Raw genomic sequence first — 14,726 nt, forward strand, 5'->3', positions numbered from 1 at the left:
ACCTTTTATCTTTTTGATATTGCAGTTGACTCATGTTGACCAGGCAAGCTTCCAGGTTGATGCCTTTGGAACATCCTTTATTCTCGATGTCGTGCTAAACCAGTAAGTCTTTGTTGAGCAGTACTCACTTTTGTCAGATATACATTCAAACCACTTTTATAACTTTCGTAAAGTTTTGTTTTCTTACTGTATTTTACTTCATCTTCCCATATCAGTTAAATACTACATTTAAAACTTTTCTATTGACTGTAAGTTATAAAGTCTGACAAATGACAGGAAATGGATATTCATTTAAAATTGAACAGCTGTAACAGATTTGAGAAGGTAAAGTGGAGGGCAGGACTTACTCCAATATTTTGCATAAGAGTATATGTGACCTAAGTTCCTATGAATGGCAGTAAATTGTGAAAATAATATTTAGGATATTAACACATCTTCTTTAAGAACAGCAGAAAAGAGTTACTTTTTTTGCTCAGTGATTCAAAGGACTGGCTGCATGATGTGCGACTCCTAATAATGGCATTAGATGCTTTGATTTGGGAGTCCGTTTCTGTGAGATGTAGGTACCCTGCTATTATTCTGTAAATATGATATAATTTTGGAAATTCTGTTTTCCAGTTTTATTAGCCACATTTGAAGTGTTCAATAGCCATCCATGCCTAGTGGTTACCTTATTGGACAAGGCAGAACATTTCCATCACGGCAAACGGTTCTGTTGAGCATTGCTGGTTTAGATTTCTTTTGGGGAATGGGCACTATGTATAACTGTTAGATTCTTGAGCTAGATCAGTCAGTATTCAGGAGGAGAATTCATGTCTTCCTTTTAGATTCCAGGCCATGTCCAATGGATTAACTTAATAATTAGTCTTACTAGGATCCTGGTTTTTATGGAATTTATTGCAATGTCATAAATTTTGATAATATCATTTGTGTTATATTAATGTTTAAGCCATGTATTAGGTTTTTTTTTTTTGTTGTTTTTTTTGTGTTTTTTTTTTAGAGAGAGAGAGAGAGAGAGAGAGAACAAGCAGGGGAGAGGCGGAGAGAGAGAGGGGGAGAGAGAATCCTAAGTAGGCTCCACACTGTTAGCTCAGACCCCAAACTCTGGGCTCTATCCCACGACACTGGGAGATCATGATCTAAGCCTAAACCAAGAGTCAGATGCTTTACTGACTGAGCCACCCACGAGCCCCTAGTTTATTTTTTAATTAGGCTGTCTCATAGCTACCTCTTGTAAGTTTTTCTCCTCTCTCCCCACATTTTTGTAGTTCACAAACAAATGTGAAAAGCATTGTGTTAGATTGACTATTTGGGTGATCCATTAATGGGAGTTGTTTGTTCTTTGATCATGTACATTTTAAAAATGTAACATAAATTTTTAAAAATGTAACATAAACTATATTTCTACTATGCTCATTAAAATACAGTTTGTTGCTTGTTTTTAAAATCAGTGGTTTAGAACATATATAATTAAAGCCTTTCTACCACACTTTATACCAGGTATTTAACCTAGTTTCATAGAGCATAAGACTCTGTTAATATGATTTGTATCTTGTATTGCTGCTTGATGTAAATGCCCTAAAATTTAAATTTTTAAGTTACTTATTGCGTTTTTTTGGCAACTTTCATATTCTAAAGTTTTTAAAAACTCAGTATAAAGGAATGCATGCTCCTTAAAAGAATAATGATAAAGTAGCAAAAACGGTGTCACATAAGTGTACCACTTGGAAATGGATTGCCCCATTTTATTTAAAAAAAAATTTTTTTTAATGTTTATTTACTTTTTTTTTTTTAACGTTTATTTATTTTTGAGACAGGGAGAGACAGACCATGAACAGGGGAGGGTCAGAGAGAGAGGGAGACACAGAATCTGAAACAGGCTCCAGGCTCTGAGCGGTCAGCACAGAGCTCGACGCAGGGCTCAAACTCACGGACCGCGAGATCATGACCTGAGCTGAAGTCGGCCGCTTAACCGACTGAACCACCCAGGCACCCCAATGTTTATTTACTTTTGAGAGAGAGAGAGAGAGAGACAGAGCACGAGTGGGGGAGGGGCTATTTACTTTTGAGAGAGAGCGCGCCCGCGCGCGCACGAGTGGGGGACGGGCAGAGAGAGAGAGGGAGACCCAGAATCCCAAGCAGGCTCCAGGCTCTGAGCTGTCAGCACAGAGCCTGACACAGGGCTTGAACTCACAAACCATGAGATCATGACCTGAGCCAAAGCCGGACGCTCAACCAACTGAACCACCCAGGCGCCCCTGCCCAATTTTAAATTGTAACCCTCTCTGCTCTCACTCTTTTATCGAGCCTACTACTTATTCTTCTCCCCTGCTTCATTTTTAATTTAATTTAATTTAATTTAATTTAATTTAATTTAATTTAGTTTTGTTTTATTTGTTTTATTTTAATGTTTATTTTTGAGAGAGAGAGAGTACGAGTAGAGGAGGAGCAGAGAGAGAGGGAGACACAGAATTTGAAGCAGGTTCCAGGCTCTAAGCTGTCAGTACAGAGTCTGACACAAGGCTTGAACCCATGAACCATGAAATCATGACCTGAAGTTGGATGCTTAACTGACTGAGCCACTCAGGCACTGCTCCCCTGCTTCATTTTTTAAAACATAATATTCATCACCATTTAGTATATAGGTTGACTCACATGATATCATCATTTTTGCACATCACAAAGTTTAGCCACACCAGCATTGTCATATGGTGAATTAATATTCTGTATTTTAATTACTTACTTTGTTTATTGTCTTCTTCTTCTCACTAGAGTATAAGCACCTTGAGGGCAGGAATTTTCTTTCCTTCCTTGGTGTCTCCTTAGCATAGAATGGATACTAAATTCCAGGCTGGGAAGCTATATAGACTTAGAAGCCAGACATTGGAATTCCCTGGAATTTGCAGGACACAGGGAAGACCAGATAAAGGATGGAGGCTATCAACTGGGGAGAAGGCAAACAGCAAAAAAGATCCAGAGATTAAGTGTTTGGGACTAGCTCCCAAAAGCTGAGCATCTGTATATAGGTGTGATTTGGAAAGTCAGATTCCTACGTTTCTGTTTCAATGACTCTTTCCTATCCCTCCTTTATTTTTAAATTTTATTAAATTTATTTTATTTTATTAAAAAATTTTTTAAAATGTTCATTTATTTTTGAGACAGAGAGAGGGCATGAGCGGGTAGAGAGAGAGAGGGAGACACAGAATCTGGAGCAGGCTACAGGCTCCGAGCTGTCAGCACAGAGCCGAATGTGGGGCTCGAACTCACGAGCTGTGAAATCATGACCTGAGCCGAAGTCGGACACCCAACCAACCGAACCACCCAGGCGCCCCTATTTAATTTTTTTAACATAAGAAAAATTTAATAGCGTAAGTTGAGGGAGTGACATAGACATAGAAATTCCCTCACATTCCTCCTTTAAATCACTATTCCTGTGGATAACCCAGCCTCAGTTTCTGGTTCCTGACAGTTGTAAAGCCTTGATTATCAGTTCTCAAAGAAATGATATTTTTTCCTGTCCATTCTGCCCTAAACTACCTCACTTCCTTTGGAGAAATCTCAGCCCCAAAACATTCTCTTCCTAAAGGGGAAACACATATGGCCATACTTATCAGAGCATGAATACTTTGGAGTACTAAGGGTAAAGCAGAATTTCTTTGGAAATACTGGCAAGAATCTCCATTGGGCATTTTTCCTCTTATTACAATGGAAATTTAAAATTGCAAGAAGTACAAAGTATAAGATAATAACATAAATGGAGGTTCCTGGGCTGAGGAATATGTGAAGTCCTTTTTTTTTTTTTTTTTTTTTTTTTTGTTCTGGGATCTATATTACGTATGGGTTGCACAAAGCTGATTTCTTTATGCTATAAGAGCCAGGATGATTTGATACCAAGTTTTTTTTTCTTATTTTTATGAAGAATGTTTTTAATTCATGGTTTCAGTTTATATATTGCCTTGTGGTTGTGTTGATTAAGGAGCAGGAAGGTGAAAAATTGAATATGCTCTTCAAAAATTATTTTTCTTATGAGGCAATTCTAGGGTTGTGGAACCGGTGGAGTTTTTTGTTTATTTGTTTTAAACTGGAGGCAAATTAAATAAGTCTCTGTGTAGCTGGATTCCAGTTGCAGATTAGATCCAATAATACATATTTTTAGATTGGAGTGGAAGGAAAAGTATCATTACATAATATTCCTTCTGACTGTTCAGTAAACAGAATTATCTATAACAAAATTATGCAAGAGTTCAACCTTTAAGTTGTAATTTCTACAAAAGGCAGATAAGGAATATGGAATATGGTTAAAAATGAAAAGCACAGCCAGTTCCTGTTTTGTTGAGCGATTTTTAGTTCTTTCATGGGGTCACACAGTTGTGAAATTTCACTCTTTAGGACAGATCAATTAAAAAAAAAACCCAAACCTATGGTCTAGCCTGGTCAAACTGGTCCTGAGGCCACATTGGACCTTTCCAGAGATCAGTGACTGGTGAAACATTTCTGGGAAAGAAGAAGACTCAATGAAGATATTTTATACCACATATGTAATACTGTGTATACATATGTGTGTGTGTGTGTGTGTATACACACACACACTATATATAATAGTACATTATATATATTACATATGTGTTATTGGAGCAATTCATTCAAGCCAGGTCTTTTCCTATAAGTCTCTCTCCTGTTCTTCAAAAAGTGAATGATTAAACTGCCCAAAGCATTGCACAAATTTTGAAAAAATTTCTTTTCCACACTCCTTGATCCTTTTACAACAGGTGTCCTGACAACACAAATCACACGTGTAGGCACACCCACACCTGCACCCATACACACCCACATACCCATCCCTACACACCCCACAAAGAAGCAAATACTCCACATGGATATGGTTAGTTGTTTTAGGATGTGAAACATATAATTAGGAAGAGAACCCATCTTTTATAGCCTGTTTTTGGAAGGGGATTCTGTGGTACAGTTCACAGATTTCAGATGATCCTGTTCCTAAGTTTTGACTATATTTTACATATTCTCTCATTTTTAAAATTCTGATAACAACAAAAATATTTTCTATAACTGAAGATCCTTTTATCAGTGGCATTTTCCCCTATGTGACAGGAGGGAAGTGGGGAGCTGTCAGCAGATGGGGTTGCCCATGCCAAGTGGGAGGTGGTGTAGAGATGGGGGTAGGGGGAGGGGGAGAAGCAGGAACAGGGTCAGACAAGGAACATCCAAATTCTGTTGAAATGGTCAAGTCCAGTTTTGTCTTCTCTCATTTAGCCAATTAGTCACCTTCTAATCATTTGCCAATCAATCACCTCTTGATTGCTTTCTGCTAGCACTCTTGAATTTGCAGGGAAGGTAGAAATCCCAATGGACAAAAAACAGGGTATGAATCCAATTGGAGTTAGGTCTGGAAGTCTCATTTCCTTAACTATGCTTTATGTACATTGTGAATAAAAATAAGTGATGGGTGCTTCGGGTGCCTAGGTGGCTTAGTCTGATAAGCGTCTGACTCTTGGTTGTGGCTAGTTCAGCTAGTTCAAGCCCCACATCGGGCTCTCTGCTGACAGCACGGAGCCTGCTTGGGATTCTGTCTCCCTTTCTCTCTGCCCCCTCCCCCTTTTGCTTTCTATCTTTCTCTAAAAATAAGTAAAGAAAAAACTTAAAAATTAATGAGGTTGGCAAGATAGCAGGACCCAGATTATATAGGGTCTCATAGAGACAGAAAAGACTTTGGATGACAGGCAGAGACTCCTGGTTTTCCCCACACCATGATCTTGCATTATTGACTCCTTTCTCCACTAACTTATGATCCTTTATTAATCATATTTAGTTATTGTATATTTTAATGTCTTCCCAAACCGATCTCTTCTGAAGATCTATTCATTAATTTTTTGGCCTGGTATCCTCATACTATTTGTTGTAGCTTTATAAATGTTTTAATATCTAGCATAGAAAAATCTCTTATTAGTTTTCTTTTGTAAACTTTCTTAGATATTTTTGCCTTTTCTAATATGGAAATTTATACTAACTTTGTCAGTCTCCTTTTGGAATTTTAATTGAACTGTCACTAGATCTCTATTTTAATTTGGGAAAAGTACATGTTTTTATAGGTACTTATTCTTTCCATCCAATACCATTGTGTTTTTTTGTTTTGTTTTTTTGGTTTTTTTTTTCTTTTTTTTTGATTTAAGCATCTATTTTGTCTCTCAGTAAAATTTAGTACTTTGGTTTTTACAGGTTCTGCACATTTCATGTAGAACCTTTTCATAGGAATTGTGGTCTTTGTTGCTACTGTGGATATCTTTCCATGTTTTGTAATTTAGTTATTAATGATATTTAGGAAAGTCACTGATTTGCATACCTTATTAATTTCTTTAATGTTGCTAGTGCTTTTTATTTGTTTCTCTTGGATTTTCTAGTTTGACAATAACATTACTGGAGAATTATAAAAGTTTTTTCTTTCCAAAGTGTTACTTCATATTACTGTTGCCCATCTTAATGCTTTATCTAGAAGTTCCTGAACTCTATTATTTGGTGATAATAGCATTTTTGTCTTGGTTCTTTTTTTTTTTTTTAATGTTTGTTTATTTTTGACAGAGAGAGAGAGACAGCGAGCACAAGCAAGGGAAGGGCAGAGAGAGAGGGAGACACAGAGTCCGAAGCAGGCTTGAGGCTTTGAGTTGTCTGCACAGAGCCCGACACGGGGCTTGAACTCACGAACTGTGAGATCATGACCTTAGCCAAAGTTGGATGTTTAACTGACTGAGCCACTCAGGCGCCCCATGTTTTGTTTCTTTTGGGAATGGGAATATGTCTTGTATTCACTGTTAAGTAGAATGTTGATTGTTGATTTTTGAGAGCTAGTCTTTATTATGTTAAAGCAATATCCTATATCTTGTATAATAAGTTTTTTTTAAGGGAATGAGTATTAGATTTTATTGAACCCCTTTCTAGTCAATTTGAGTGAACATATTGATGTTCTTATTTGACAACTTTATCATGTTGCATAATTCATCGTTGTAGCTCATATGTTGCTGGCCTTTCTAGTTGTGACTACAGAATGGAATTATACCTACTGTTTTTATCTAAATTACTATGGCATAAGCCCTTACAGGCTTTTCTGCTATAAGTTACCTCTGTCTCCAAGTGTGTTCCTCAACCATTTAGGAGATTTGTTGTTGTCTTTTACCTTGCCCCTCCATTCCTGCCTCTGATAGATCTCCTGCAGTGACTCTCATGACAGCTGCCCTGCTGGGCACAGCTGCCCTCCACCAGTGAAGACTGCTGACATCTGCCAGGAGTGGTCATTCCAAGTATCCACAGGCCGAAACCCACCCACAGGCCTTCTTGTGGAGTCATTGCCACCATAGTAGGAGGGCACAGCTATAGCCTCTACTTAGAGATAGGCAGAGAAAAGGGCAAGTTCTTTTTTTCTCTGGTCCAAGGCACCATATGTTCTGTTTCAGTGTGAAAAGCACTGGGGACATCTACTCTCAGAAAGTGAAATTGGACCCCTAATCTCAGAGTGATGATCTGACTTGACTACCATGGCTTGACAGTATCTTTCCCAAAGTATGACTTATTCAACTCTAAATAATATTCCATGTGTGATGACTGTAGCCTAGAACACCAAGTACATGTCTTTGTCACAGTCTTTACTCCTGCATGAGGTGAGGAATAGATTAGAATTGCACAGCCCTCCTGCATTCGATCTGGCTCCTAATTTTCCCTGATCCAGTGCTTAGACAAGGATAGACAGTTTTCAGGAAGGGGGCAGGAAGACAAACGCAAACATGGGGCAAACACCGCAATTAACACCTTGAGGAGAGTGTAATTGCTTTTCTCTGTTGGTTCAGGCTCTCTGAAGAGTTCACAGAACCCCAAGGATTTCCTGGGGGAATCTGCTCCCCCCAAAAGGGAGAGTTGCCCAACTGCAAATTCTAGTTTTTATTTTAGAAAGTTACAACTGATTTTAAGACAGTTTCTAATTTAGAATTTTAAGATCCAGTCTCTTTAGGTACCCTGTTACTAACTACTAAAATAGATATGCTGTTATATTATTAGAATTTTTACATCAGCAATAATGAATGAGATTGTATCAGAATTAAAAAACTGTATAAAATGAATTTTTTTACTTACAAAAAATTCCTTGAAACACTATCTTGGAGACTATAAGAGTCACATACATATCTTTAGTGTTTAAAAGTCCTTACCTTTATTTTGACTAGTCCAGTAATCTTTTAAAGAGATAAGTCCTTGATAAATAGTCATTTCTTTTTTTTTAATGTTTATTTTTGAGAGAGAGAGTGCTCGTGCACGCACGTAAGTAGGGGAGGGGGAGAGAGAGAGGGGGAGACTGCGAATCCTAAGTGGGCTCTGCGCTGACAGGAGAGAGCCCAATGCAGGGCTAAAACTCAGGAACTGTGAGATCATGACCTGATGCTTAACCCACTGAACCACCCAGGTGCCCCAATAAACGGTAATTTCTGATGGATATCGATATATTTATCTACTTGTTTTTTTTTTTTTTTAATTTTTTTTTTTCAACGTTTATTTATTTTTGGGACAGAGAGAGACAGAGCATGAACGGGGGAGGGGCAGAGAGAGAGGGAGACACAGAATCGGAAACAGGCTCCAGGCTCTGAGGCATCAGCCCAGAGCCTGACGCGGGGCTCGAACTCATGGACCGCGAGATCGTGACCTGGCTGAAGTCGGCCGCTTAACCGACTGCGCCACCCAGGCGCCCCTATCTACTTGTTTTTAAACCAACTTTGGGAAGTTGTATTTTCCTGAAGAATTGTCCACATAAGTTTTATCAGTATATTTTTGTGTATGCTTTTTAGGAAATAACTTCTAAAATTTCTTCTATATCTATTGTTATATCGTCATTTTCCATGCTTTCGTTTATGCTTATCAGATATAAACTCAAATATACAAACTTTTAGGAACATATTTACCACATAAATTAAGCAATGTGATTATTATTTATTTATTTATTTATTTATTTTTATTTATTTTTTAATGTTTATTTTTGAGAGAGAGAGAGAGAGACTGAGTGTGAGTGGGGAGGTGCAGAGAGAGAGGGAGACACAGAGTCAGAAGCAGGCTTGAGGCTCTGAGTTGTCTGCACAGAGCCTGACACGGGGCTTGAACTGATGAACTGCAAGATCATTACCTGAGCTGAAGTCAGTCGCTTAACTGACTGAGCCACCCAGGCACCCTGCAATTTTTAAAAACAATTTTATTGAGGCGTTTTTACACGTCATAAAATTCATCCCTTTCATGTGTACAATTCAATGATTTTTTTTTTTAATTTAACTTTACTAGGTGGTACAGCTATCAACATAAGTCAGTTTTTAAAGCACTTTTCTTTTTTTTTTTTTTAAGTTTATTTATTCATTTTTGAGAGAGAGGGGTGGGCACAGAGAGAATCCCTAGCAGGCACTGTGCAGTCAGCACAGAGTCCAACCCACAGGGCTCAAACACACGAACTGTGAGATCACAACCTGAGCTGAATCTGACATTTACCCAACTGAGCCACCAAAGGTGGCTCTAGAACACTTTTCAATTCTCCACTAAGATTCCTCATTTTTATTGAAACTTAATCCCCGTTCCTGTCTCCAGCCGCAGGCAATTACTAACCTCCTTTTTATGTCTTTATAAATTTACCTTTTCTGGACATTTCATATAAATGGAATCACACAATATGCATTCTTCTGTCTAGCTTCTTTTATTTGACATGATTTTGAAGTCCATCCCTGATGTAGCATGTCTTCACAGTTTATTCCTTTTTATTGCTGAATATTATTTCATTTATAGATATATGATACAGATAGATTATGTCTATCCATTCACCTGATGACGGGTTATGTAGGTTGTTTGCAGTTTTTGGCAATTATGAATAATGTTGCTATGAACATTCACGTGGAAATCTTTGTGTGGATTTAAGTTTTCATTTAGTTTTATGTTTAATTGTTTTGAGAAATGCTAAACTGTTTTCCAAAGTGGACTTTTGGTTTTTTAATGGTACAGTAACAGCTGTTTTTCTGTAAGTTCTATTTTACAGGAAGAGTGGTGTCAGGTATAAATAGTTGCTAAGCTTTCAGGTTCTCAATTCCATGTCCATTGCAAGTCTGGAAGGAGCTCCATGCTTCTCATGGTTATGATTTTATGCTCTTTGATTCATAATAAAACTCTACATTTGAAATATATATTGAACTTCTGACACTTTTTAAGGGATAAGATTCTACCATTAGCACTTTATATAGGAATTTTATATAGACCTGATATTTCTTATACCACAGCTGAAATGTATTTCATTTCTGCTCTTTTGTTCTAAGTTGAAAGATGGTCATTTTAAATTCTGACTGCTAACACTAGGCAGAAAGTGTCCTGGGCTTAGCCTAGAATGGCCTTGATTATTAGCTGGGCACACCTTGACTGCAAAGCCCATAGCAAAGGAGAATGGTGGGTGAGGTAGGGGGCATTGGATGTGCCTGGCCAAGAGCCGGTAAGTCATCCAGTACTAAAGCTGAGACCGGGAAAATTGTTTTGAAGGGGGCATCTGGAAGGCGTTCTAGAGGCAAACAGGACCGTAGGGGCTGGAGCCTTTTATAGGGTTTGGAAGGCCAAACTCATGGGTAGGGAGAAAGCTGTGCAAGGCTCAAGTCAGTCCTTTTATAAGGATGGGTCAGAGCTGAGCAGAGGAGAGTCAGCTTCCTATTACTGGTCTGTTTAAACTTTCTCTTTCTGGTTTGTTTTTAAAAGTACAGCCTTGGCAGATAGCCTCTCCTCTGCTGTCCTGCCTGCTGCTCCCTTGCAGTATATTCAATAAACTTCTTTTAAAAAGGAAAGGGTGCCGCTTGGGTGGCTCAGCTGGTTAAGCATCCCATTCTTGATCTTTGCTCAGTCATGATCTCACAGTTCACTTAGTGATATCTGGCCCTGCGTCGGGCTCTGTGCTGACAGCATGGAGCCTTGTTGGGATCCTCTCTCACCCTCTCTCCCTCTCTGCCCCTCCCCTGTTTGTGTATGCTTTCTCTCTCTCTCTCTCTCTCTCTTGCGCGCGCTCTCTTTCTCGAAGTAAATAAACAAACTTAAAAAAAAAAAAAGTACAGCCTTAGTGCAGACTCCTTTGTCTTTCATCTGATTGTTTAATATGACCTTGAGATGTTTTTGGCACTATCCCCTCTCTTTTTAATCAGGGAGTCTCGAGATTTCAGCACATTTATGAGTATATTATTTAAATTGTAAATAGAATAATTACATAATTATTTAGTATAACTGAGACTATTTATGGCCCTTGGTGTTTCAAGGAAAATACCACATAAATACTATTTTTATAGTTAAAATGATTACTGTATATTTCTGTGTTATAGATTTATGTAATTTGCTGGATATAGTAAATATTTTTGATGTGCAGTAATGAAACTTGCAATAAATGTTTTTGCATAATGGCAAAGAAACTCTTTGGAGTTTTTACAGTGATTAGGAGACACATCAAAGATTAAATTATAAGAGTTCACTGCTATTTTTACCCTCGTTGCCAAGTTATACAACTCTGTTAAATTATTTAGCAGTGATATGGTAGATACTCCAACTAAGGGGAATTTTGCTGGTGCAATAAATTGGATTCCCTAGACATATTTAATATAAATTTAAGTTTATGATATGGCTGTTAAGATATTAGGTGAACAAAATCTTTGCAAGATGAAAGACTAAATTTGAGTGACTGGACACTTGTTCTTTAATGGCAATATTTGTTTTATGTAAAGACTGTGTTTGAGGCACCTGGGTGGCTCAGTCAGTTAAGTGTCTGACTTCAGGCTCAGGTCACGATCTCACAGTTTGTGGGTCCAAACCCCGCATTGGGCTCCGTGCTGACAGCTCAGAGCCTGGAACTTGCTTGCTTGCTTCAGATTCTTTGTCTCCCCCCCTCTCTCTGCCCCTCCCCTGCTTGTGCTCTGTCTCTCTCTCAAAAATAAATAAGCATTAAAAAAAAAAGACTGTGTTTTAGGGTGGGGTATAAGGTACATATTTTACCCCAGGTGATGCCATCTACATAGAGCTGGCTTGTTGCTCCTTGTCTCTGAAATACATTTCTCATTCATATAAAAGTACATATCAACTTGTTACCACTCATTGTGAATATGTGTATATTTTCTCATGCTTCAGCTCTTGGCATAGGTTCTCAGCCAATGAGATCTGATGTGGAAGGTTATACTTTACATGCTTGTCCCATGAATGTTAGCTATAACCGTTGTCAGGGAGTGTGGCCATATTATTCTTTGGTGATTCTTTTATTTTGTCTAAAACCAAAGAGTTTTGACTTCTAATACCTAGAAGTGATAGTGCTAGGCATGCTATACTAAGAAACAAAGAAATATGAATGGCCTGGTCATTAAACATTTTACAGAGGCTTAAGGCTTTTGCTGAAAGTGGGAGAGGATAAAGATCAGCTTCAGCTTCCTTCAAGGAAATGGTCCCAGAATCATGGGGTAAAAATGCAGAGGCAGCAAGGAATGGAAACATGGTGTGATGATAGGGAGGGAGGGGTCATAAATATTGTTGCAGCATGGTGGCCGGTTGGAATTGTATGAACAGTAGCTGGGAGGAATTATACATGGGTGCCTGATATAAAGCTGGGGGATTTGAGAGAAAGGCACTGGTGTTAGAAGGTGGAGGAGGTAGGGAGCCCGGGTGGCTCAGTCAGCTGAGCATCCAACTCTAGATTTCGGCTGAGATCGTGATTTCACAGTTCGTGGGAACTGCTCCGGTCATGATCTCACGGTTCATGGGATTGAGCCCTGCGTCAGGCTCCGCGCTGACAGCAGAGAGCCTGCTTGGGATTCTCTTTCTACTTCTCTCTGCTCCTCCCCCACACATCTCTCTCTTTCTCTCAAAATAAACAAGTGAACATTAAAAAAAAAAGGAGGTAGAAGAGGGTCAGTACTGTATCCTCTGATACTGAGAAGGCACTATGAGATCAAAAAAATGAAGGAAGTCGCTCCGTAATGGTTAGACAGAGTTTTATTCAGGGTAGTTTACTGATAAGGGGGGATTGGGTGGACAGATGATCCAGGCTGTACTCAGCTCTTCTCTGCAATTCTCCTTTAGTCCGGACCTTAATCCCCAGCTTTTATAGAGCAAGGGGCATGGTGGTGGGCTGTTGAGTGGTTATCTAAAGTGGTGCCATCCTGTGTGCCAGAAGATGTAACTAATTATCTCAAGTAGGGTCTTTTGTATGCCAGTTGTCTTTGCTAGTTGCCTGAAGTGGCACCTTCTGTGCCCCAGAAGATCTCTACTAGTTGCCTGAAGTGGCCTGTTATGTGCTTCTCTCTAGGGAAGATCAGAACAAGCCTCCCCACATTCTAGTCAGGGCATACATTAACTTCCACAGGGCCTAGAACACATAGTCCTGAGGGAGGTCACTGCATGGGCATGAACAAGATGGAGGGCCAAAGATGGAGTCAGTGTTGTTAGCCCTCCTACAACCGGAATGCTCCTCTGTAAGGACTATGCTGGAATAACCCTGTGCAGGACCTTTTGCGTAACTGTATTCCCATATTTTGGGGTGTATCCCTTGCTCTTGCAGGGAAGAAAATTAGAAGACTTCTTTTTTTTTATTTTTATTAAAAAAAATTTTTTTTTAATGTTTATTTATTTTTGAGACAGAGAGAGACAGAGCATGAACGGGGGAGGGGCAGAGAGAGAGGGAGACACAGAATCGGAAGCAGGCTCCAGGCTCTGAGCCATCAGCCCAGAGCCTGCGCAGGGCTCGAACTCATGAACCGTGAGATCGTGACCTGAGCTGAAGTCGGATGCTCAACTGACTGAGCCACCCAGGCGCCCCTAGAAGACTTCTCTTATGGTAGGATATGCATTAGATTAATGTTTATGGCAGGATATTTACATATGAATTGAATATTTAAATTCAACTAATCTCTACATATTTTATTTTAAGAAAACCTTGTGGTAACTGAACTCATAGTAACTTCAGTTTTATCCTACTCAGACGTGTTGGAGAGGTAAGGCCAATAGAAGCATAAGCCATTTGCGGTCTTTCTGGAGGTTATTCTTTGTGCTGCCTTGCTCTTTTCTCCTCCTCTGCTTCTCAGAGGATCAACAGCCCTTTTTAGCAATGGTTAAAACAGCAGATGGGCCTCTTCAATTCAGGCACACATATCCCTCTCCAGTAGTCATGATAAAATAAGAGTTATAGATAACTTCTTCTTAGTCTTAGTCTAGAGATTTTTGCTTTCCCTGTGTATTTTTTAAAAAAAATATTTTTTGGGGCGCCTGGGTGGCTCAGTCGGTTAAGCGTCCGACTTCGGCTCAGGTCACAATCTCGCGGTCCGTGGGTTCGAGCCCCGCGTCGGGCTCTGGGCTGATGGCTCAGAGCCTGGAGCCTGCTTCCGATTCTGTGTCTCCCTCTCTCTCTGACCCTCCCCCGTTCATGCTCTGTCTCTCTCTGTCTCAAAAATAAATAAACTTAAAAAAATAAAATAAAAAAAAATAAAAATAAAAAAAATATTTTTTAATGTTTATTTTTCAGAGAGAGAGATAGAGTGTGAGTGGGAGAGGGGCAGAGAGAGAGGGAGACACAGAATCTGAAGCAGGCTCCAGTCTCTGAGCTGTCAGCACAAAGCCCATCGATGGGGATGGGGGTGGAGGGTGGGTGGCTCGTACCCACAATCCACAAGATCATGACCTGAGCTGAAGTTGGACAC

The 14,726-nt window shown here is 39.3% G+C and overlaps 1 protein-coding gene across 35 annotated transcripts in view; it reads left to right on the forward strand.

Annotated features, from left to right (window-relative positions):
• Positions 1-14,726, forward strand: part of ADAM22 (ADAM metallopeptidase domain 22) — a 241,527-nt gene that overhangs the window by 43,280 nt on the left and 183,521 nt on the right. For all 35 annotated transcript variants that reach the window (XR_006716267.1, XR_006716269.1, XR_006716270.1 and 32 more), the window contains exon 3: positions 26-102. Coding sequence is in view for 31 of the 35 variants with exons in the window: in XM_045494713.1 (XP_045350669.1) it covers positions 26-102 (77 nt within the window). In the remaining 4 variants the exon portion in view is untranslated. The remainder of the gene's footprint in view (positions 1-25; positions 103-14,726) is intronic.

Source organism: Leopardus geoffroyi, chromosome A2 (assembly GCF_018350155.1).
Source record: "Leopardus geoffroyi isolate Oge1 chromosome A2, O.geoffroyi_Oge1_pat1.0, whole genome shotgun sequence".
In the NCBI taxonomy this organism is placed as follows: Eukaryota; Metazoa; Chordata; class Mammalia; order Carnivora; family Felidae; genus Leopardus; species Leopardus geoffroyi.